Source organism: Saccopteryx leptura, chromosome 6 (assembly GCF_036850995.1).
Source record: "Saccopteryx leptura isolate mSacLep1 chromosome 6, mSacLep1_pri_phased_curated, whole genome shotgun sequence".
Lineage (NCBI taxonomy): Eukaryota > Metazoa > Chordata > Mammalia > Chiroptera > Emballonuridae > Saccopteryx > Saccopteryx leptura.
The window spans coordinates 185,990,336-186,015,349 of NC_089508.1; the positions used below are offsets into that span (position 1 = coordinate 185,990,336).

The 25,014-nt window shown below is 43.6% G+C and overlaps 1 protein-coding gene across 2 annotated transcripts; it reads left to right on the forward strand.

The window, feature by feature from the left end:
• RARS1 (arginyl-tRNA synthetase 1) lies at positions 1-24,834 on the forward strand. Of its 2 annotated transcripts, none has more exons than XM_066341581.1 (15): positions 1-117; positions 1,480-1,614; positions 3,654-3,842; positions 4,748-4,856; positions 5,587-5,687; positions 6,295-6,416; positions 7,734-7,854; positions 9,848-9,977; positions 11,407-11,511; positions 13,802-13,980; positions 14,490-14,599; positions 18,208-18,313; positions 23,202-23,374; positions 23,494-23,741; positions 24,617-24,834. In XM_066341581.1, exons 1-15 carry the CDS (start codon positions 73-75, stop codon positions 24,724-24,726), a joined length of 1,983 nt encoding a protein of 660 aa, XP_066197678.1. In that variant the 5' UTR covers positions 1-72; the 3' UTR covers positions 24,727-24,834. The 2 variants fall into 2 exon arrangements, with proteins under 2 accessions (XP_066197678.1, XP_066197679.1); XM_066341582.1 differs by lacking the exon at positions 1-117 and adding an exon at positions 778-836.
• The last annotated feature ends 180 nt before the right edge of the window (positions 24,835-25,014 follow it).

Genomic DNA, 25,014 nt, shown 5'->3' on the forward strand with positions numbered 1-25,014 from the left:
GGGTTTCCGCTTCCGGGCAGGGCTGGCCGTTTCCGCTTCCGGTCACTTGTTGCGTGAGACGCTAGCAGGAGGATGGACGGGTTGGTGGCAAAGTACTCCGCGCGGCTGCTGCAGCAGGTCGGGCTGCATGGGGCCCGTGGAAAAGCTTGGAGGGGAGGGACCAGGATCTGGCTTGTGCCCAGGCGGTGTCGAGGTGGCAGCAGCGAGGCAGGGACCAACCAGTGCGCCCCAGACGCGAGCAGCGGGGTCCCGAGACCCGGGCCTGTGTGCTTGGGAGGCGAACGCCCTCCCAGGGGTGGTAGAGGAAGAACCCATCGTTCCAGGCCCCGTGTACAGGGAGGTTCAGGGGAGCGGAGAGTCCCGCCCTCTCACACCCCCCAAAACAGCATCTCCTGTTGGGCTGGAGCCCGGCGAGTTCGTTACCGGCCGCTCAGTGTCCCTCCTTCCCCGCTCGTACACGTGGTCCCGTAGAGGCAGGCAGAGGGGGACCGGGGACGAGAGCAGGAACCCTGGGTCCTGGTTTGCAGCTCAGCCACCGTTCTCTCCGTGATCCTGAGCAAGAGGGATTCTGAGAAGCCCGCGGAGCGGTTCATTGTCAGACAGGAACTGGCTCTCTCTCTCTGCCTTCCCAGAAACGGGCTATAAAAGAGAGTGGGACAGGCCGGTTGCCTTTGATGCCCAGGTAGGGAGGGATGAGGGGGAAGCAGCGGAAGTACTCACCGTATCAGGGGAATTGCTTTATAGTGCTACGTCGGTAGTCCCAAAGTTCAAGTTGATCAGGTAAATTGGCAAGTTCTTTCCTGCTCTGAGCGTGTGTTCTTTGTCAGTGTGGTCCTGTAAGTGCCTCTCCACTGGGTTGCGGTTAGAATTATAGACATAATTCCCAAAGTGTTTAGTTAGGTCAATGCCTGGCCAATACTGTATGCTTACTTATGGCAAGTGGTAATTTTCTGACTTCTTTTTCTTTTGGGGGGATGGGAGGTTGTAGTTAGGTTCCGGTAAACATTCTGAAAAAAGGGAGAGGCCGCTCTCCCTTAGTAATACAGTTAGGTTGGTAGCTTTACTTCCTTCAGAATTGGCATGTCTTTAGACATTTGAGTAAAAAGCCAAGGGCTTTCTAGGACATGCGACATTGGAAACGGGAGAAAATGGGAAAATCATTTCCCATTTGCCTGAAAGGGCAAAAGGCAAACACTTGAGCCGGAGAAAGAATTAGGGATAGGAGGCCTATCCCATTGTGTGCTTGACGCTTATTCCAGCTCGCAAAATACTTAATTTTTTCATATTACCAGAGGTAATAAGCTGATGTCATCAAAGACCTTGAGGAAGGAAAGTCATAACTTACCAAAGGGCAAGGCCTCTGTCCCTATCATCTCTGCCATTTCCTGGTGGAGAGGGGAAAGGAGGAAGTCTGTGTTACAGTTGATTGCATCATGGAAGTTGGTCATACTGGACCAAACAGTGCCTTTTCTTTCATAGGAAAAAGAGATTAAGTCGCTGACTGCTGAAATTGATCGGTTGAAAAACGGTGGCAGTTTAGAAGCTTCGCCAAATTTGGACAAGTTGCGGGAAGAAAATTTAAAATTAAAATATCGACTGAATATCCTTCTAAAGGTGAGTCCGTGGTTCTGGTTTCATTCATCGGTTTGAATTGTCGTGACTTTTTAAAACCCCTTGTTATTGAAGATTCAGAAAGTTTGCCTGGAGGTGTTCAGAGAGGAAAGAACCCTGTTCTTTTCTTTGCCTAAGACAAGTCAGGAATAAGTTATCGGTGCAAGTAGTGGAGAAGTTGGTGCTGTCCTGTCCTCTCAGGAGTCTTTGAAATGTGTCATCATACTAAATGTTTGGCCAGCTTAAAGTTAGCTTCAAGTAGAGTTGAGACATTGTTTCAACTGTTTATTTATGCTTGTACCTTATTTTAAAAAAATATTTGAATGTTAATTGCCTCGACCAAAGGGAACTGTTTAAAAATATACCCACAGCCCTCCTCTGCCCTAAGGCGGTTATTTTATCATATTTTTATATTTTATAGTATCATAGTGGTTGGGTTATTTTTCCACTTAATGTTTTAGAATAATTTTTTTTTCCTATGAAGCTCGTGCCGTATTTGTTCATCTCCGGCCTCATATCTAATAGTGTTTATCAGTTGGGTCAGAAGATTGAGCTTGTTTCACTTGGGGTTTAATTTTCTGGCCTGCCTTTCAGGTCTGTCTGCTGATGACAGATTTTAGGCGATGACCTCACTGCCATAATTGTTCTCCTGTGTGTGTGTGCTGCTTTCAGCCAGGTGCGCTGGCCTGTAGCATTCTTTTCAAAGTGGAGCCCAATTATTCATCTTAGGCTCTACCTAACCCCTCTCCCATTAAGTCTTTTTTATTACCTGCGTGTGATCTCTTTGCTTCCAATAGCTTGGTCTTTCTGAGTCTTCTAAAATTGCGAAATTTCTTTTCCATGAAATCTTCCCCAAAATGTCTCACCTCTGATTACCTCGTTCATTCCACACTTATTTCTATTCACTTCTCTAATATATTACAGTTCAGAAATATCAAGTGCCTAATAGTGCTAATGATCATGTAAGAGACAGAAAAGGATTGGCTCAGTGGTAGAGCGTCGGCCTGGCGTGCAGAAGTCCCGGGTTCGATTCCCAGCCAGGGCACACAGGAGAAGCGCCCATCTGCTTCTCCACCCCTCCCCCTCTCCCTCTCCTTCCTCTCTGTCTCTCTCTTCCCCTCCCGCAGCCAAGGCTCCATTGGAGCAAAGATGGCCCGGGTGCTGGGGATGGCTCCTTGGCCTCTGCCCCAGGCGCTGGAGTGGCTCTGGTCGCGACAGAGCGACGCCCCAGAGGGGCAGAGCGTCGCCCCTGGTGGGCGTGCCGGGTGGATCCCGGTCGGGCACATGCGGGAGTCTGTCTGACTGTCTCTCCCCGTTTCCAGCTTCAGAAAAATACAAAAAAAAAAAAAGAGAGACAGAAAAGGAGTGCAGTGTATTCCAACACACATGTCCGTATACAAAGTGGCGTGAGTGTGTAGCTAGGAGAGCACTGGCAGTGTGTGTGGAAGGCACGCACGTTCTCTCACCAGTGTTTCGGCCAACTGAGTAGTGGAGACTGAGTGGCACCTGGTCAGGCTCGAGACTGCAGCAGCTCAGTAGGTAGAGCGTCGTCCTGGAGCACCGAGGTGGTCAGTTTGAGCCGGGGTTGCTGGCTCATTCTTGAGGGTGCCAGATCTACCCCGAGGGTGCTGGCTGAGACCCCCAAGGTTGCCAGTTTGAGCCCCAGTCAGGGCACATCTGAGAAACAATCAGTGGTACAACTGAGTGGAACAATTTGATGTTCTTTTGCTCTCTCTTTATTTTCCTCCTTCTCTCCCTCTCTCTTTTCCTCCCTCTCTTTCTCCCTTCCTGCCTTCTTCCCTTCCAGCCTTCCTCCCTCTCCAAAGAAAAAAAGCAGATCTTGGGGCATTTTCTGCATATGTCTTACATGCTGTGGTATAGGCTTGTCCTGTTACATTTCTTAGCGTAGCCCAGATACGAGAGCATTGAACTGTTTGTTACTTTTGGCTCTTCTCAAGACATTTGAAGCTTTCTCAAAATATTTGGGAAAATTTTATATTATGATTTAATATCTTATTGACATATTTTTATTCATCTCTTAGAGTCTTCAAGCAGAAAGGAACAAACCAACTAAAAACATGATGAACATCAACAGGCGCCTACAGGAGATCTTCGGCCGAGCCATTAAGGCCGCGTACCCAGACCTGGAGAACCCTCCTCTGGTAGTGACCCCGAGTCAGCAGCCCAAGTTCGGGGACTACCAGTGTAACAGTGCTATGGGCATCTCTCAGGTGATGGCATTGTTCTGAAGCACTCTCGGTGATTTGATTTTCTTGAGCATTTCATCACTGTCACCATCAACATAAATGATAGCAAATTGTTCTATCCTCAGTGAAAACATTTTCCACCATTCTGAAACCCTTGAGAAAAAGGGATGTGTGGCTTTAATTTTTAAAAAGCACAGATTAGAAGAGTCAGCGAAGTTTTATATGTGTTTTCCACATTTAAGGGCAATGGTCAGAACCATTTTGTTTCTGTACTTCCCTCCTGTCGTGTCCAGGGTCGCTGTGTGTTATTGCTGAGTGTTGGAAGGTGGAGGATGAAAAGTTAGCCATTTGCCAACCAGCGTTCCCATCAGATATTAGATGTGACTCTGGTGTCCTTGAGGTGGGCCAACGTATTTCATTTCCAGTCGGAATTCCCTATTTTTGATAGTCACCTCATTTCATGTATTTGTGGTTAATTGCCCTGCTCTGGGACTTTTTGCTTTTCTTTCTTTCTTGGAGAGAGAGAGTTCATCTTACAGGGTCCAGATTTTTTCCTCCAGATAATGTATATGTCTTCGTTGGATTAAGTTTGCATATTAGACCCAAGTCTACATATTGGACACTTCCATGATTTGATAATTAGAAATGTCTTGGAAACAGTTGTAATAACTAGAGGCATTATTATGTCTTCACAAAAATATTGTAGCTGTGCGGCAACTCATGTTGAAAGGGAGATCAGAGATCTGGGCGCTTTTGTATTTCTCTTGATACTTGATGCTTTAATCTGCCCATTTACAAGGTCATTGGACTTGTCTGCTTCTGCCCTTGGATGAGTCGATGTCAAATGCACCTACTGCTTTGTCGGTGTGCATTTCTGAGGAACTTGCTGAAAACTGATGTGTAATAAATTGTATTATATTGTATTATAGATGCTGAAAACAAAGGAACAGAGAGTTAACCCAAGAGAAATTGCCGAAAACATTACCAAACACCTCCCAGACAATGAATATATTGAAAAAGTTGAAATTGCTGGTCCTGGTATGACAACATTACCTTCTTAAGTAGTTGTGTTAATGCTGAGTCCTTTTTGAAATAAAAATGCAAACCATTTTTAAATACAAATGTAGGATTAAGCTTTGTATCCTGAGCATGTTGGGGAAAGCACCTTGGATGGAAAGTTAGGAAACAGATTTTAGTCTAGACTTGGCCTCCTGATCTTAGATGAGTTACTTTATCTCTCTGTGATTCGGTTTTTCACCAAAAGGATAGATAATGGCGGATAAGTCTGTGGCTACAGGTCTGTCTTTTTTTTTTTTTAAGATTTTATTTATTCATTTTAGAGAGAGTAGAGGGAGAAAGAAGGGGGAGGAACAGGAAGCATCAACTCTCATATGTGCCTTGACCAGGCAAGCCCAGGGTTTCGAACTGGCGTCCTCAGCGTTCCAGGTCGGTGCTTTATCCACTGCGCCACCACAGGTCAGGCAGGTCTGTCTGTTTTCTGTTAGGAGGTGAAGCAATCATTTGCTGAGAGTGAAGGGGCCCTAATTCAAGTGAGCTGTCAGGAGTGGGGTATGGTTTGAAGTAAATGCTGGAGTGGAGCTGACAAGCTCAGGTCGAGGCCCCGAGTGGTCCTGGGACACTGCAGAGTTCTGCCAGACCCAGCCTGGTGCTCTGGAGCCAGTATAGGTGAGGCTGCGGCGGCTGTGGGAGGGAGCAGTCCTCAGAGAGAGGAGGCTATCTGATTCCCCCCCCCCCTACTGTTCATTAGGTTTTATTAATATCCACTTAAGAAAGGAGTTTGTATCAAAACAGCTGACCAATCTCCTGGTGAATGGTGTTCAACTACCTGCCCTTGGAGAGCACAAAAAGGTATATGTACAATTTTTAATTGATACGCTAATACTTAACACTACATGGAACGTGCTGTAACTGGGAGTGGCTTTCACGTCTCATTTTGAGATTTAATCAAATATTTAATAGAATATTTGAGATAATGAACGTAACTGATGTATGTAGCCTTTTTCCTGGATCTTGCTTATTACGTGATTCTTCTTCTTATTTTATTCTGTAAGGCATTTGCGATAACCAGGTAATGTTTTTGAGATACTGCTGAACTAGAGCATAATACATAAATTGTATAAACGAATTTTATTCTTCAGTTAGTGATGGACAGCTAGAGTCATCAGAAAACTTAACGTAGTTGAATTATAAGCCAAGCTACTATTTAAGTCTGTGTTTATTATCACATGTGTTATAGTAATGAATGTGTTAGCAGAATAAAATGTTTATACCCCTTTAAAAAAAATTTATTGACTATATCTGACCTAGAACATTATGGAAATTTAAGGTGTGCAACATGTTACTTTTATTTATTTATATGTTGTAATAGGATCACCTTTGTATAGCTATATTTATCACATTACATAATTATAGTAGAATGTTGTCTGTAAAAATCTCTTTTTATTTTCTATTTCAGGTTATAGTTGACTTTTCCTCTCCCAACATAGCTAAAGAGATGCACGTGGGCCATCTCAGGTCAACTATCATAGGAGAGAGCATGTGTCGCCTCTTTGAATTTGCAGGATATGATGTGCTGAGGTACCTACTTTTGTCTTTGGAGAGTTCTATAGAAAATGACTACTGTCACTTGAGAAAGACTATTTGACTAAATCATTGATTCATGAGTGTGGTTCTGCTTAGAATCATCTGGTTGGCTTTTTAAATAAACAATGCCCTGGGCCTCTCCTCTAAACTAATAACATTTTAGGCTCTGGAGGTGGAACCAAGGAAATGGTACCCTCCTCCCATTCCTTCCTCGGCTATTTCCTGAGTGCTTCCTGCATGCCAGGGCTTGATAGTCTAGTGGGGAGAGGTAAGCAAGGGCCTTGTGTGGGGGGGACGAAGTAGGGATTTTACTCCTTCGTGTATAATGGGGAGCCATGGAGGGAGAGCCTTTATTAGGAGAGCCGTGGCTAGCCATACTTTGTAGATACAGCAGGCTCAGTCCAGACCACCTCAGTAAAGCAGGTGCCACAGTTAAGCTGCTCATAACCTTTCAGCTGCTGGAGGGTCTTGCCTTCAGTTTATAAAAAATGCAACTCCTGCTGGCCTGTGGTGGCCCAGTGGTAGACGGATGGCCTGAAACTCTGAGGTCGCCAGTTCCAAACTCTGGACTCGCTTGGTCAAGACACCACAAGCAGTCAGTGAACAACAGCTCAAGTGAAGCAACTCTGAGTTGATACTTCTCACCCCCCACCCCCTCTTCTCTGTAAAATCAATTAAAAAATAAATGCAAATTCTGTGAGGCACAATAAAGCAGGGCACAATAAAATTGGGCATGTCTGTTATTTAATTAAAGAAAAAGATGATGCTGGCTTCTATGAAAAAGCCAGGCAAAAAGGGGAGAACTGTCGTAGAGTTAGTAGGCTGTTGTAACAATCCAGTCAGGAGGTGAGCTGGTGGTTTGAGATTGGCTTGAGGCAGTGAGGGATGAGAAGTGGTTGGACTGGCAGGACTTGGAAGAATTTTGTCCACTAACATTTGAGAACCGCCAATATAAATTACATTGAGATAATTGGTTGAAAAGTTGAATTTTCATAAAATTGGGATAATGACCAGCATTGGCTCGTCTCAGTTAACTACACAATGAACAGATCACAGTCCATTGATAGAACTTCATTCATTTAGTGAATCCCGGCGGCCCGGTGAGCAGCCTGTGTTACTGGATATACGGTGGTAGACGTAACAGGCGCTGTCTTTGCCCCTCGTGCAGCTTGCACACCACCTGAGGGAACAGCTGAGGGAACAGCGATGCACTAGCACTTACATGTCAGTGGCTGCTAGTAGAATGTCATTCCTCTAAATTAAATGTGTTTATCCTTTTAAAATTTCTTTATGTTCTCTGATTGGTATTAGGTTAAACCATGTAGGAGATTGGGGGACCCAGTTTGGCATGCTCATTGCTCACCTGCAAGATAAATTTCCAGATTACCTAACAGTGTCACCTCCTATTGGGGATCTTCAGGCCTTTTATAAGGTTTGGTACCATTTATTGCTATGTTATTTGTGTGTTTACTGTTCTCTATAATCATTCAGTTTCCTTAGGGAGTTCAAAATGGTATTAGAAGCTGCTGTGGGTCTAAATAAAAGTTGGTAAACTCCCTGCCCCTAAACGTACTATCTGTGCTTTTATTTGTGTATGCTAAAAAATTCTACCACATCACCTATGTGTTAAGTGAATTTAGAGTTTGCTATTCAAAATATATTTTAACATTAAAAATTTTTTTCCCACCCCTCAGTATTTAGAATGTTTTAGATGCTGTTATTTTCTTCTCACTTTTCTATATTTTGAAAATGTTATTAAGTATATGGAAGAACAGTTTTTTAAAAGACAAATTTATCATAAGTCAAACTGGTCAACTTTCTTTGACTCCTTATCTGTATATAAACATCATTATATTATTTGTGATTGTAATGCTATTTTGTGTATTGTACTTAACATTTTTATATAAACTCTTCGTGTTACTTTATGACATGACTGCATGTTGTTTTGTTGGTTTTGTGTACCAAAGTTTACATTCATCAGTTGTTGACTTTTTCCCGTTGGGGGGATGGGGCTCTTATCCATGCATTGAACAACTTGGTACATGGAGGGTTTTTCCCTTTTAGAATGATTTTTTTTGGTCTTTCGGTAAATATTTTTAATTAAAAAGTTGTAAATAACCAAATGTTTGCTGATATGATACAGGTAAAGTAGTGTCTGTGCTCTGAATGTAATAAGGCAAATCTATTATGCAGGAAGATATTGATAATGCGTTGCTGAATTTTAAAACCTCAGTAAAAGAGGCCTGACCTGTGGTGGTGCAGTGGATAAAGCGTCGACCTGGAAATGCTGAGGTCGCCGGTCCCAAACGCTGGGCTTACCTGGTCAAGGCACATATGGGAATTGATGCTTCCAGCTCCTCCCCCCTGTCTCTCTCTCCCCTCTCTAAAATGAATAAATAAAATTTAAAAAAATTTTAAAAAAAAACCTCAGTAAAAGAAAAGCCATATCTTTCCAGTTTTTGTTAAAACACATAGGTGTGTATTTGCAAAGAAATGTCTAGAATTATACCTCAAAATATTATCTCTCACTGGTTAGTATGGGGTAAGAGTAACTGTATATATGTATAGTTACATGTGGTTATATACATATATATCTTTTTTTACAGTAATCATGTCTTGCTTTCAAAATAGAAATAAAAACAGTGAAAGCAATTTTATTTTTAATTACAAAAATTTCATCCAGTACCACATCTAGGATGGAGACTAGACCTCGGAAGACTCAGCTCTCCCTGTTAGCTACTCTTGATTACTCTGCAGGAACACGCATTGGTGGGAGTAGGCTTTTGCGTGTTAGAAAAGTTGAGGTAGCACCATGGTGAGAATTTTGTATTGTCAAGAATGATTTCAAAAGAAGTAATAGCATTTTTGGCACATGCATTTATAACAATATTCTTGACTATTGAGTTAGAGCGCTTATTGGTGTTCTAAATTTTCACTTCTTTGTTCTTTCTTGTTTTTTCATGTTGGTTTTTTGAGAAATGAACGCTGAGGATTTCATAACCTAGAATACAGAGTTGGCTCTTTTTATAATTCTTACTTTTTCTGTTTTGTATTTTTCTTAAATGAGAAGTGGGGAGGCAGAGAGACAGACTCCCACATGTGCCTGACCGTGATCCACCCAGCATGCCCACCAGGGGGTGATGCTCTGCCCATCTGGGGCGTTGCTTTGTTGCAACAGAAGCCATTCTAGCGCCTGGGGCGGAGGCCATGGAGCCATCCTCAGTGCCCGGGCCAACTTTACTCCAATGGAGCCTTGGCGGCAGGAGCGGAAGAGAGAGATAGAGGGAAAGAAGAGGGGGAAGGGGGAAGCAGATAGGCACTTCTCCTGTGTGCCCTGGCTGAGAATCAAACCCGAGTCTTCCACATGCTGGGCTGACGCTCTACCACTAAGCCAACCTGCCAGGGCCACTTTTTTTTTTAAACAGGAATCCAAGAAGAGATTTGATACTGAGGAGGAATTTAAGAAGCGCGCGTACCAGTGTGTAGTTCTGCTTCAGAGTAAAGACCCAGATATTATAAAAGCTTGGAAGCTTATCTGTGATGTCTCCCGCCAGGGTGAGTTCTGGACTTTGTTCATTGATTCAGCAGGTGCTGTTGCATGTAGCTTCCTTGAGTCTATTCAGAATTGGCCTTAAATGTTAAACTTTCAAGGACTGGCAAATAGGTTTTTTATTAAATATTTTCTGAAACAAACAACTATTCAGAAAGTTTATTAAGAGAGGCAGGGGCAAAAGTTTACTTTTTTAGAAGTCAACAAATTATTAATTAGAAAGGAAAGTAGAAAAGAAAAAGTAAAGATCTTAGTCACAGACACAGTCTTATAGCAGAGCTATAAAACACTTGGGAATCATTGTATTCAGAGCTGTGTAGGGCCTAAGTCAGGGAGATGCACAGCAGATGTAATAGAACGGTTAGAGAGAGTGTCGTGCAGTCCCCTACTTATTCAGATTCATGGGTCACTTTAAGACCATTTCAAGTTTTCAAACTTGACGGAATTGTAAAGGTCACTTTGAAGAATGAATGGACAAGATTAGCCAGTAGATCTTGGAAAGAGAAGGTTAACGAAGGCTGTTTTGCAGCACGAGGTAGTGAAATGTTTTGTAATGCAACTGTAGGTAATGTGTGTCACTGATGCCCGGCTAGATGGACAGCTATATGGTATAAAGTAAAATACAAGAAAATTTAGTAAATATTTGATCTTCAATAGGGAAGGCTTTTCTTTTTATTCACATTAAATTTACTTACTGATTTTAGAGAGAGGGGAAAGGAGAAACAATCAGTTTCTTGTTCCACTTATAGGTTCAATGGTTGATTCTTGCATGTGCCCTGACCAGGGGTCGACCACAACCTTGGGTATCAGGATGGTGCTCTTAACCAACTGAGCTGCCCAGCCAGGGCTCATTTACATTTTATAAAGATAAGTTTTTTTAAAGTTACACAAGAAGTACACGTTCTTTGTAGAAACCTGTAAATTTCGACAGGAAAAATGAAATAAAAATTATCTGTAGTCCCACTGTCAACGTAAGAAACATTCAAACCCGTAAAGAATTTTTATGAGTTTATCTGAGCCAAGCTGAGAATTGCCGGGAAGCAGAATCTCAGCAGATTGAGAAAATGACAGTTTCACTCCTTACTTTGTATATCAGAATCAAAGGGGATGCAGAGGGTGAGGTGAAGTCATGGGTGGTAGGTTGTGGGGGAGAGAAAGCAAAGCAGGAAACTCCCCAGGAATGGATAAAAGTAAAAGGTACAGACACAGGCTCTTTTACACCACTCACCGTCAGTACTTCTGTGGGTCTCACCATATTCTCTCCACATTTTCCAAATACGTATATAATATTCTGTATAGCATACCTGCTTAAATATCATTTTCTTTCTCCCAAATAGTTCAATTAAATAATAAATGTCTTTTAACTTAAGATGCATGATTCCTGTTTGTTAAGATTCTTAACCATTTTATTCATTTGGTGACTGTTTTTCCTAGAGTTTAAGAAAATCTATGATGCATTGGACATCTCTTTAATAGAGAGGGGGGAATCCTTCTATCAAGATAGGATGAATGATGTTGTAAAGGAATTTGAAGATAAAGGTAGGCACTTTTTTCTTGTGGCCTCAAACTCCATGTACTTAGCACCCATATCCAACAGTCATGGATACTGGGCAACCGTATTATGTCCATGGAGTGCTTACATCATGTAATTGCATCCATAACTGTTTGGGTATGTGTCTGAGGAAACAGGCTCTTCCTCCCACTCCACAATTATGGTACTGGTATCACTTCATGAAAATTAATAATTTCTTAATATTATTAAATGGCCCATCAGAGTTTAAATTTCCCAAATTGATTCATAATCTTTTTTAATTTTGAAAGTTTTTTTTCAGAATCTGAACATTTCATTTGTTTAATAAATAAATTTATATAAATCCATAGGTATCTCTTTCCTCCCCCCCTTTTTTTTTCCTTTTGTTGTAGAAGAAACTGGGCCATTTGATTTGCAAAACTTTTTAAGGGGTGTTATTTAACGTAATTACTCTCATATTACTAGAGCAGTGGTTCTCAACCTTTCTAATGCCGTGACCCCGCAATACAGTTCCTCATGTTGCGGTGACCCCAAACCAAAAAATAATTTTGGTGGCTACTTCATAACTGTAATTTTGCTACAGTTATGATTCGGAATGTAAATACCTGAATATGCATTATGTATTTTCCAATGGCTTTAGGCGACCCCGCCAGGGTCACGACCCACAGGTTGAGAACCGCTGTACTAGAGGCTCAATTAAGTTCTGGTGTGTTCTCTTTGTATCCTTTTCTTGTTTTGTCTTTTATTTGCAAAAATGTGAACAGTGTCTCTTTTTGTGATGTTAAAATAGATTAGTGGGTTCAGATGTAACCAGTGCCCCCCGCTTCCCTGTTGGACTTTCCCTGAGTGCTTTTAGCCACGATTGATGGTCATGACTGTGATCCATTGCTTCATTAGAGGTTGGAAAATGGTAGTACTTTGGCGTTTCTTTGTTAACCTGAAATTTCTGCCTTTCCTTTACCAAGCATCAGTTTCCTAAACTGTAAAAAAGCAAAAATAATATTATTCACTGCATAGAGTTATTAAGATTGAATATGAGACTTAGCTTAGCATTTGGCACATGGTAGCACTCAGATACAGCTGTTATTGTCGTCAGGTTCTTTTTTTTTTTTGTATTTTTTCTGAAGCTAGAAACAGGGAGAGACAGTCAGACAGACTCCCACATGCGCCCGACCGGGATCCACCCGGCACGCCCACCAGGGGGCAACGCTCTGGCCACCAGGGGGCGATGCTCTGCCCCTCTGGGGCATCACTCTGCCGCGACCAGAGCTACTCTAGCGCCTGGGGCAGAGGCCAAGGAGCCATCCCCAGCGCCCGGGCCATCTCTGCTCCAATGGAGCCTCGGCTGCGGGAGGGGAAGAGAGAGACAGAGAGGAAGGAGAGAGGGAGGGGTGGAGAAGCAGATGGGCGCTTCTCCTGTGTGCCCTGGCTGGGAATCGAACCCGGGACCTCTACACGCCAGGCCGACGCTCTACCACTGAGCCAACCAGCCAGGGCTAATAGTACTATATTTTTTTTTTTTTATTTTTTTTTTTTTGGTATTTTTCTGAAGCTGGAAACAGGGAGAGACGGTCAGACAGACTCCCTCATGCGCCCGACCAGGATCCACCCGGCACGCCCACCAGGGGGCGATGCTCTGCCCATCCGGGGCGTTGCTCTGTTACGACCAGAGCCACTCTAGCGCCTGGGCCATCTTTGCTCCAGTGGAGCCTTGGCTGCGGGAGGGGAAGAGAGAGACAGAGAGGAAGGAGAGGGGGAGAGGGGGAGAGGTGGAGAAGCAGATGGGCGCTTCTCCTGTGTGCCCTGGCCGGGAATCGAACCCAGGACTTCTGCACACCAGGCCAACGCTCTACCACTGAGCCAACTGGCCAGGGCCAACGTCAGGTTCTTTTAATACATACTAAGAGGCCTTGATGGGAGTTGCAGCTTCCTCCCAGAGGGAGGCTAAGCTCCAGCTTGAAAATGAAGCACAATTTTTACATGTTCTGTCTGCTGAGCAAGTGGGCTCCACTGCGGTGTTCACAAAGAGTTTGGAAGCCAAGGAAGTGTAGGTCCAGAAAATGGTCAGGTTATCTCGCCTGTACCCCGGAAACACCCCAAGTGCCCAGACAATCTTAACAGTAGCCATTTTCTAAGTTCACAAGTCACGGAGAGAAAAAAAAAATTACGTAATGTCTTGAGCTCAAATGTCATAATGTCAAAATTATATAATGTCTTGAGCTAACAAATATCTTGTAATGGCTAAGTGTTTTATTCTTTCAGGGATCTTTTAACATTATTATTATAATTCTTTTCTAGGATTTGTGCAAGTGGATGATGGCAGAAAGATTGTGTTTGTCCCAGGATGTTCCATACCGTTAACCATAGTCAAATCAGATGGGGGTTATACCTATGATACATCTGACCTGGCTGCTATTAAACAAAGGATAGCTGAGGAAAAAGCAAATATGATTATCTATGTGGTGGACAGTGGACAAGTGAGTTTGTAGATTTGTATATGTTCTTACATTGCCTGATTGGAGGTAAAATTTGTGGCATTTGGTACTTGGAGACTATAAATTTTCTCCAAAGACTAAAATTCAGAACAATTTTTCTTAGAAGAAAGAATAGGGTTGGATTTGACCAAACTTGGATACTTCTCAGCTTTTCGGTTTGTCTCCATAAACTGGAAATAGTGTTACTTCTCTGAACCTCAGTGACCATGCCCATCTGACCTGGTTGTGTGACATGAAATTTAATTGAAATTAATGCACATGAACCTGCCCTAAATTCAGTTAAACCTTTGATCATAGAAATTGTAACAGTTCTGCTCTTACCATTTTCTTATAGATGGAGAATATAAAAGGGCTTTTAAAATTTTATTAGCCACACAAGATTTGTGAGTGATTTGAATTTTACAAATCTTTATCCTTAAGCCCAAGAACTTTAAGTGATTTTTTTTTTTATTATTAGAAAGTTTACCAAGTAGCTTTCTGTTCCTTTGTAGTCTGTGCACTTCCAGACAATATTTGCTGCTGCTCAGATGATTGGTTGGTATGACCCTAAAGTGACGCGAGTGTGTCATGCTGGATTTGGCGTGGTGCTCGGGGAAGACAAGTAAGTGAGGACTGGAAAGGTGGGCGTGGCGTGCTGACCCCCAGATCTCTTGGGAAGAGGCTCCATTGCATTTGATGCCGTGTTAGAATGTGAGGGTCCACAGTGTCTCAGTCTGCACGTGCTCTGAGGGCAGACGCAGCTGAGCTGTCTTGTACTACCTTTGTCTGATCACTGCCAGAGAAGGTGCCTTTGAGGGAGGTTTGTACAAAGTTGAATGAAAACCAAACTACAGACTTCACAGATTTAAAGAGAGTTTACATTCCTACAAATCGAAATTGTAAATTCTGTCACGGTACCAACTTAGATTTCAAACAAAACATTCAACAGCATATTTCAAGCATTTTGTAAATGAGTTTTAAGATTCACAGCTCCCATTTTTATGCTCATCTCCAGAATATTGTTTATTGAGACATATGTGTCAGTATCCACACTTTCAGTTTTTCTATAATCCAGTTCTTTCCCCACATTCTGCTCAACTTTTAGGAAATAAAAGGTAAATAAAAGCAACTATTTCTCTACAGTATTCATCACGTATTCCAAGGCACAGAATTTTTTTTTTTTTTTTTTTTTTTTTTTTTTCCTGAAGCTGGAAACGGGGAGAGACAGGCAGACTCCCTCATGCGCCCAACCGGGATCCACCCAGCACACCCACCAGGGGGCGATGCTCTGCCTCTCCGAGGCGTTGCTCTGTTGCGACCAGAGCCACTCTAGCGCCTGGGGCAGAGGCCAGGGAGCCATCCCCAGTGCCCAGGCCATCTTTGCTCCAATGGAGCCTCGGCTGCGGGAGGGGAGAGAGAGACAGAGAGGAAGGAGAGGGAGAGAGGTGGAGAAGCAGATGGGCGCTTCTCCTGTGTGCCCTGGCCGGGAATCGAACCCAGGACTTCTGCACGCCAGGCCGATGCTCTACCACTGAGCCAACCGGCCAGGGCCCCAAGGCACAGAATTTTTAACATTTTACATTCACTGGAGGTTACTTAGCTATTTTAATCATCATGTCTTTAAAATCTGTGGCATGTTAAATCTGGTGACAGCCCAAATACTACCATTATGCAAAAATAGTAGTGCTTGTAAAAACCACAGGAAGTAGTTCGAGTGGATATACAAAAGCCCTAAGCAAGCACGTGAAAGGCAGGTTGGGTGTGTCGGGTATTCTAGATTCAGGCTGGATGGAGATCAAAGACCTGTGAGTTTCAACAGCAAACATTTTTTAATTATAACAGATAACTCTCTGTAGAGCTGTACTTTTTTGGAATGCAGATGTCACACTGGGTCCTTATTTATGGTCTTCATGGTCCTAACGAAGTGCCGGAAAACGCACCAGTGAGTAGGGTAGAGAACCAGGGGTCCTCAAACTTTTTATAAAAAAAGTTTGACGACCCCTGCGACCTGTGCCAGGCCCTAATCTTTATACAGCATCAGGTGGTTAACTCTTTCGCAGACTGGCAGGTGGAAAACAGTGGCTTTTGATTTTTTGAACTCCTACAGTTAAGTGAAATTATTAAGTTTGGTTTTATTTTTTATATTGATCACCAATATTCATATCTTAGCATTTAATTTCCTTACCATGTAAATGGCTAAGGGACTTTTTTTGTTGTTGTCGTTATATATTTCTTCACTCTCAACATCATGTGATTGTGGCATCTTAGACCATTAAAAAGGAGAAACAGCCTGACCAGGTGGTGGCTCAGTGGATAGAGCGTCGGATTGGGATGCGGAAGACCCAAGTTCAAGAACCCGAGGTCGCCAGCTTGAACGTGGGCTCATCTGGTTTGAGCAAAGCTCACCAGCTTGGACCCAGGGTCACTGGCTCAAGCAAGGGGTTACTTGGTCTGCTGAAGGCCCGCGGTCAAGGCACATATGAGAAAGCAATCAATGAACAACTAAGGTGTCGCAATGAAAAACTAATAATTGATGCTTCTCATCTCTCTCCATTCCTGTCTGTCTGTCCCTATCTATCCCTCTCTGACTCTCTCTCTATCCGTGTAAAAAAAAATAATTTCAGTGACAGCTAACCAGTGGCAGCCTACTATATTTAAAATATTTACATTAAAACGCTCCCAGATTCTGCCACCTATTTTTTGTTGAGATTTTTCTGCTTTAAGACATTTTACAATAAATAGTTCATCTTTTTACGTACTCTTCTCCCTGTGACTCTGTTGATGCCTGTGTGCTGAGCAGCTGCCGTGCGTGGCCTGGGCCAGGAGCTGCACGGTGTGCGCAGGACGATGCGTGGGACGTGGCCTGTTCCCTGGAGGACAGCCGTGGTTCTCTGCAGAGCCTGTTGAAGTGGACATGCCAGGCCCCAGCAGGGGAGTCTCTGACTCAGGTCTAACATGGGTATTAGGCTGCTTTTTTGAAAGCTCTTGGAATTCAGGTACACATCCCTCCATTGGTCAGGGGAGTGGACACAAAAACAAAAACTCAAGGCAGTCACAGGTGGGGAGTAATGAACAAGACCAGTTGTTGCAAAGTAGCAATGTTAAGGAAGGCTTTGCTTTGCCCGTGGCTAGACTTGATAGGTACCGTCAGGCGGAATTTGCAAATTGTTGGACACTCAAGGCGGGGGTGACATGGAAAGCCATGAAGTAGTAGTTCATGTATTTCTGGGGAAAGGAAGAGTTTCAGTTTCTGTGAGGATTCTTTCTAAGGCAACTCTGAAAATATAACTTTAATGGGAAGTATCACAGTTATTTTTGTAGGCTTGGTGTGAGATAGAAAAGCATGCTTCATTTGTACCATTGCTGTGTTGAACGGGTTTTTAAGCTCTCTAGCTGATTATAGTATGCATTCAGGGTTCGTTACCACGAACATGTAGAATTGCTATATAGAGAAATACAACTGAGATTCCAGTTAAGAATTTGCCTACTTCCCAAACAATTCAAGATGAAAAGAGTGTATTTTATTAATAATTTTTCTGGCCTGGCCTGTGGTGGTGCAGTGGCTAAAGCTTTGACCTGGAACGCTGAGGTTGCTGGTTCGAAACCATGGGCTTGCCTGATCAAGGTACATATGGGAGTTGATGCTTTGATGCTTCCTGCTCCTCCCTTCTCTCTCTCTCTAAAGTGAATAAATAAAAAAATCTTAAAATAATTTTTCTAAGATGGTAAAACAGCTAAGCCAAACTTTGTGTTCAGTAAAATGAACAAAACAACAAATGTCTCATTTTTTTTTCAGTTTTAGGGAATGTACAAATGGTAAATATGTAGAGCAGCGGTTCTCAACCTGTGGGTCGCGACCCCAGCAGGGTCGCCTAAAGCCATCGGAAAATACATAATGCATAGCAGGTATTTACATTCCGAATCATAACTGTAGCAAAATTACAGTTATGAAGTAGCCACCAAAATTATTTTTTGGTTTGGGGTCACCGCAACATGAGGAACTATATTGCGGGGTCACGGCATTAGAAAGGTTGAGAACCACTGACGTAGAGGATGCTATTAGGAGCCTAAGGCATAGAATGCTTTGAGTTGAGAGCTATAGAGGAAGGACGCTTGAAAGTATTCCTGTTTCTTTTGGCATCCTCCCTGGTTACCAACTGGAATAGGACATTGTCAGACCTTCCTTTGCAAAGATTTCTAAGTCAGGTCTATTTCATTCAATTTTTTTAGGAAGAAGTTTAAAACACGCTCAGGTGAAACAGTACGCCTCATGGACCTTTTGGAAGAAGGTCTAAAACGATCCATGGACAAATTGAAGGAAAAAGAAAGAGACAAGGTAATTCAAGATCTTATTTGCATATTGTGTACCATGCATTGTGTTGTGATTTTCCATTTTTGTTTTATTGATAGAGCTAGGAAGGATTATAAGGAGTCGGTTCACTTACGATGGGCTCACTTATGTTACTCAGATTTTATTGCACAATAAGTTTTATGAATTATTGAGCATTTATTTTGAAAATACAGTTCTTGATTATTATGAAACGTGGCTTTTTCTCCTTTGTCAATGTGGAATAGTATCTTTGCTTCTTAATGGCAGTTTCCCTGTCATTGCTTTGAACCAATGATGGTGTAATATTGCAGACTGAGGCAGTCTGAGCCTCCAGCCTACATTAGAGTCTACATCTGCTGAGTTCCCACCTCTGGGAGCATTTATAGAGGAGTCACAGTGGTCAACACTGGCCACGCAAGACCACTGAGGAGCCATCAGAAGAGGCAACACAATGGGCAGACTTAGGCTTACCTGCATTCAGTATTTCCAGGGAGCTTCTACCACTGATACAGGATTGTTCATTTGCCTCATCTCTTCATCAACACTTGATTCTGTCCATCTTTATTTTGGCCTTTCTCGTGTGTGTAGTGCCATCTCGCTATGGTTAAAATTTACATTTCCCTGCTGAAACATGACGTTGATGACCTTTCCATATGCTTATTGGCCATTTAGATACCTCTTTTGGGAAGGGCCCGTTCCAGGCTTCTGCACAGGGTTGGCTTTAAACTGGCACTGTTTGTGTGTGTTTTATCCACACACTTCGCTCTCCCTGTACTTCCTTCCTGCAGGAGCTTACTTCCACCTGGGTTGTTTCCTTCAGTCTGCAGATCTCCTTCCAGTGCTTTTGTGAGGTGCAGGTCTGCTAGTGACAAGTTTTGTCAGCATTTGTCTGAAAGTACCTTCATATCGCCTTCAGTTTAACTGAGAACAATATTTTTATTGGGTATAGAATTCTAGTTTGGCAGCTGTTCTTTCAGCATTTTAAAGGTGGTGTTCCATTGTCCTCTAGCTTCCATAGCTCCTTTTGAATATCAGTTTTATTTTTGTTGCTTCTTTGAAGATAATGTATCTTTTCCTCGGACTACTTTTGTATTTTTCTTAGTCTTTGCTTTGGTACTTGAACAAAGAGGTGCCTGATTTGGGTTTGGGGTGGTGAGTGAAGGCTTTTCTTTCTTTCCTCTGTACGTACGCTGCTGGGAAGTTGCTGAGCTTCCTCAGTCTCTGGGCTGAGTTCTTGTGTCAGTTTAGGGAAATTCTCAGCCACATCCCCTCAGATATTGTACCTTTGTCCCCTTCTGTTTTCTTTAGAATTCGGAGTACATATATGATGTTAGAACTTTTAATTGTGTCCCACCTGTCTTTCATTCTAATTTTTTTCACTTTTTTCTTTGTGTGCTTCATTTTGAATTATTTTCTACTTCAAGTATTATTTTGTTCTATATTTCAAATATCATGAAATTTCGCATCTTTTTATCCAATTTTGCCCCTTGTAATTTTTTGAATACGTTAATCATAGTTTTTATTTAGCCTTTCATTTTGAAATAATTTTAGACATAAAAAATATTGCCAGATAGTTCAAAGAACTCCCCTGATAGCTTCCCCAAATGTTGTCTTACATAGCTTTAGTGCTGTTATTAAAATGAGCAAGTGAGCATTGATACAATACTATTAAGTGATCTGCAGACGGATTCAAGTTTCATTGTCTTACACATGTATTGAGTTTTGGAGAGAGTGGGGAGAGAGGGAGAAGGAGAATGAGAAAGAGGGGAGAAGCAGGAAGTATCAACTCGTAGTAGTTGCTTTCTGTAGGTGCCTTGACCGGGCGAGCCCAGGGATTTGAACCGGCGACCTTAGCATTCCAAGTTGATGCTTTATCCACTGTGCCACCACAGGTCATGCTCCTTTAATCTTTTTTAATCTGGGCTGTTCCTTGCTCTTTCTTTGACTTTCATGACCTTGACACTTTTGAAGGGTACCAGGCAGTTTTCCTATAGAATGTCCCTCAGGTGGATTTGTCTGGTGTTTCCTCTTGATTAGATTGAAGGTCGGCATCTGGGCAAGAGTCCTCCCTGCACTTTCTCAGGAGCTGCATGCTGTTGATAAGCCTCGTGAATGTTAATGTTCATTTTGATTGCTTTGCTAGCTGATCCTATCAGTTGTCTCCACCATGAATACAGTTGCTATTTTTTCACCATAATTGATAAATATTTTTAAAGTAGCTTTTCATTTGAAACAATTGCATACTTGAAAGTTGCTGTTGTCTTTTTCTTTCTGTTTTTCTCACTCCATATTCTTGGTCTGTAGTCATTTCATCTGGCTTACTTTTATCAAGCTTCATTATTTTTTACTAGATGCTGGACATTGTGAATGAAAAATCAGAAAGGTCTGCATAATGTCTTCTTCCTCCAATGATCAGTTAAGTTTTCTTCTGGCTGCAGATAGCATTCTAGCTGGTTATCTTACTCCTGTTCATCTTAGTCTTAACTTTGTTAGGGCTGGCCTGTTTCTCTCTCTCTTTTTTTTTTTTTTTTTTTTTTTTAGTATTTTTCCTGGAGTTAGAAGCAGGCAATCAGACAGACTCCCTCATGTACCCAATGGAGATCCACCCGGCATGCCCACCAGGGGGCCATGCTCTGTCCATCTTGGTGGGCCATAGCTCCGTTGTGGCTGGAGTCGTTCTAGCGCCTGAGACAGAGGCCATGGAGCCATCCTCAGCACCCCAGCCAACTTTGCTCCAGTGGAGCCTTGGCTGCGGGAGGGGAAGAGAGAAACAGAGAGGAAGGAGAGGGGGAGGGGTGGAGAAGCAGATGGGCGCTTCTCCTGTGTGCCCTGACCTGGAATCGAACCCAGGACTTCCATACACGCTGGGCCGACACTCTACCACTGAGCCAACCAGCCACGGCGGGGCTGACCTGTTTCAGTGTAACCTTACGGGGTGAGATTCTTTTTTTTTTTTTTTTTTGGTATTTTTCTGAAGCTGGAAACGGGGAGGCAGTCAGACAGACTCCCACATGTGCCCGACCGGGATCCACCCGGCATGCCCACCAGTGGGCGATGCTCTGCCCATCTGGGGCATTGCTCTGTTGCAACCAGAGCCATTCTAGCGCCTGAGGCAGAGGCCACAGAGCCATCCTCAGCACCTGGGCCAACTTTGCTCCAATGGAGCCTTGGCTGTGGGAGGGGAAGAGAGAGACAGAGAGGAAGGAGAGGAGGAGGGGTGGAGAAGCAGATGGGCACTTCTCCTGTGTGCCCTGTCCGGGAATCGAACCCGGGACTCTTGCACGCCAGGCCGAAGCTCTACCTCTGAGCCAACCGGCCAGGGCCCGGGGTAAGATTTTTAACCTTGAACTGTGGCCCTTGTGGTTTCACCGCAGCCGTTACTTCCCCAGCTGCAGAAGTCCCCTCTCCCACCACCCGTGTTCCCAGAGTGTCTCACTCCTCTTTGGTGTCTCTTGGCGGTTTTGTCCCGTTTCTTTGGCAGCCTCGGTCTCTGAACTCTGTCTTACCTCAGTAAGAACATTTTTTCCTAGTTGGGTTTTGTCCTCCCTTATTTGGCACAGAGTGATTGGGAAAATGCCCTCAGGTAAAAGCCCGGTGAATGTGGAACTGACTGGTTTCCCTTCTCCCAAAGGTTACATAACTGCCCCAGCTTTGTGTTGATGCTTTCTGGTGATATAAACCGGTTGTTTCCTGTAATTTACCCAGCTTTTAAATAGCTGTTTTTGGTGGAAGGGTTAGTCTACTGCAGGCTACTCAGTCGTGTCCAGAACAGAAATCCTGATTACTTACCTGTGGCCTAATGACGCTTCAGAATGTGTGACCAGTATTGGCAGAGCAGTGCATGAGTTAGTTCTTCCTACTGGTGACACTGTGTTTGATTTTCATTAATTACTTTGCCCTAATTTATAGTTTTTATTTTACTATCTTGTTTCCTATATGCTACCTCAGAATCTTTATGGAATGAAGTGGCTATAAAGTAATTGCTGCTTTCAGTTTCATATCAACTGAATACACTGGAAAACCTATTCAAGCTTACACTTCACAATTTACCAATCAAGTTTTGCATAGAAGCATTCTATTTTTTTTTTTTTTTTTTTTAACAGAGATAGAAAGAGAGGGGTAGACGGGCGGAGAGAGATAAGAAGCATCAATCATCAGTTTTTCGTTGCGACACCTTAGTTCAGGCGTCCCCAAACTGCGGCCCCCTGAGGCCATTTATCCGGCCCCCGCTGCACTTCTGGAAGGGGCACCTCTTTCATTGGTGGTCAGTGAGAGGAGCACTGTATGTGGCGGCCCTCCAACGGTCTGAGGGACAGTGAACTGGCCCCCTGTGTAAAAAGTTTGGGGACCCCTGACTTAGTTGTTCATTGATTGCTTTCCCTTTTTTTTTTTTTTAGAGACAGAGAGAGGGATAGATAGGGACAGACAGACAAGAACGAAGAGAGATGAGAAGCATTAATCATCAGTTTTTCGTTGCAACACCTTAGTTGTTCATTGATTGCTTTCTCATATGTGCCTTGACTGGAGGCTATAGCAGACCAAGTAACCCCTTGCTGGAGCCAGTGACCTTGGGTCCAAGCTGGTGAGCTTTGCTCAAACCAGATGAGCCCACGCTCAAACTGGCGACCTCGGGGTCTCGAACCTGGGTCCTTCCTCATCCCAGCTCGACGTTGTATCCACTGCACCACCACCTGCTCAGGCCTAGAAGCATTCTTTGTTACACTTCGCAGCTGAGTTGTACGTTCATTACGTCCTTTGTAGGTAGGCCTGTGTTCTGCGGTTTGCTGAGAAAGGACATTAGACCTCCCTCCCCACCCACTTCTTCTGCCTGCGAGACACCAGGGCACAGCCAGTGGTCAGTAAGCGCTGAGCTTGGTTTCTGTCTTTCCCAAAGGTCTTAACCTCAGAGGAGTTGAAGGCTGCTCAGACGTCCGTTGCTTATGGCTGTATCAAATATGCCGACCTTTCCCATAACCGCTTGAACGACTACATCTTCTCCTTTGACAAAATGCTGGACGACAGAGGAAACACAGCCGCTTACTTGCTGTATGCCTTCACCAGGATCAGGTGAGTGTGGGCTGTTATTGATCAGGCGATGCTGGTGTTCACCTTGTGTCAGTCACTTGTGATTACGTGTGTTCGAGTGCCTGCCGAAGAGGAAAGGGGGTGATTGCCCGCTCTTCCAGGTCTATTGCCCGTCTGGCCAATGTGGACGAAGAGATGCTCCGGAAAGCTGCCCGAGAGACCAGGATCGTCCTGGACCACGAGAAGGAGTGGAGGCTGGGCCGGTGCATCCTACGGTTCCCTGAGATTCTGCAGAAGATCTTAGACGACCTGTTCCTCCACACTCTCTGTGATTACATCTATGAGCTGGCGACGACTTTCACGGAGTTCTACGACAGCTGCTACTGTGTGGAGAAGGATCGGCAGACTGGTGAGGGTCGCGTCCAGTGGTCGTGTTCGGGGTGGGACGCCAGCAAGGCGTTTGCTGGAATTGGGCACGGGTGGCTTCAACCTGTCTGTCTGTGGGACTGCCCCTCCCTCGTCCCAAACAACTGCACAGTGATCCACGTCCTCTCCCAGACAAAGCTGAGCCAGCTCTCGTACAGTGTAGGTGCGGTTCTTCCCGTTCCATCAGGCTAGTCTTCCCACCCTCGGGCATGTTTTCTTACCTTTAGTCTTCTGCTCTGTCATGTTAGAACGTTAATGAAATAGACTGAATTACTGTGTCACAGGGGAAGGAGGTGTTTCTGAGGGTCATGCCTGTGAACTGACACTTTATTAGATAAAACTCACCTTATCATGGTATTAAAGTTTATACATGTAAGACCATGAGGCCTGGGGAAGAGCTCTACATTTTAAAAGGAAAGAAGAACCCTGGCCGGGTAACTCAGTTGGTTAGCATCGTCCTGATACGCCGAGGTTGTGGGTTCGATCCCCCGTCAGGGCACATAACAAGCATTAGCCAATGGATGTATACATAAGTGGGATAACAAGTCGAGGTTTCTTCCCTCCCTTTTCTGTCTCTTAATATAAAGTGAAAGGAAAGATGAAATTTACAGCTGTCATCATTTCAAACCTTGCATTTCTTGTCCTAATTATCAGATAAAAATAGAGCTCTTGAACAAAATCACCTTTGTTCTTGGATTTTATATCTCTGTAGTTTAAGGTAAAGGTGATTCTGGTTAAAACCTCAAAATATCTATGGGTTGGGCTGTTCACTTTTCAGTAAAACCCAGAAGTAACATAGATTCTCTAACAATTTTGAAAAAGAAAACCAATTACTGTCTCCCTTCTCTGCCTTCTCAGGAAAGGTGTTGAAGGTGAACCTGGGCCGGATGCTGCTGTGCGAGGCGGTGGCCGCCGTCATGGCCAAGGGCTTTGACATCCTGGGGATCAGACCCGTCCAGAGAATGTAGTCCTTCTGAGGTTTGAACACTGTGTTTTTACCAAAGTGGCCATTAGCACCTTTTGCTTTTTTACAATCATGTGGATATAAAAACAAGTAAAGGAGATTTGTCAACTACCTACAGAATATGTGGTTCTTTATCTGTGACAGCTAGGCTTCTGAAAAGAAAAAAGAATACTTTCACAATATGTGTATTTCTGCTGAGCATTACCGTGACTCAGTGGAGGCCGTGGGGTCACGGTTCGTGCACCACGGGAGAGGGGAGTGCCCATCGGCGTGGGCAGCTGTTTTCAGTCAT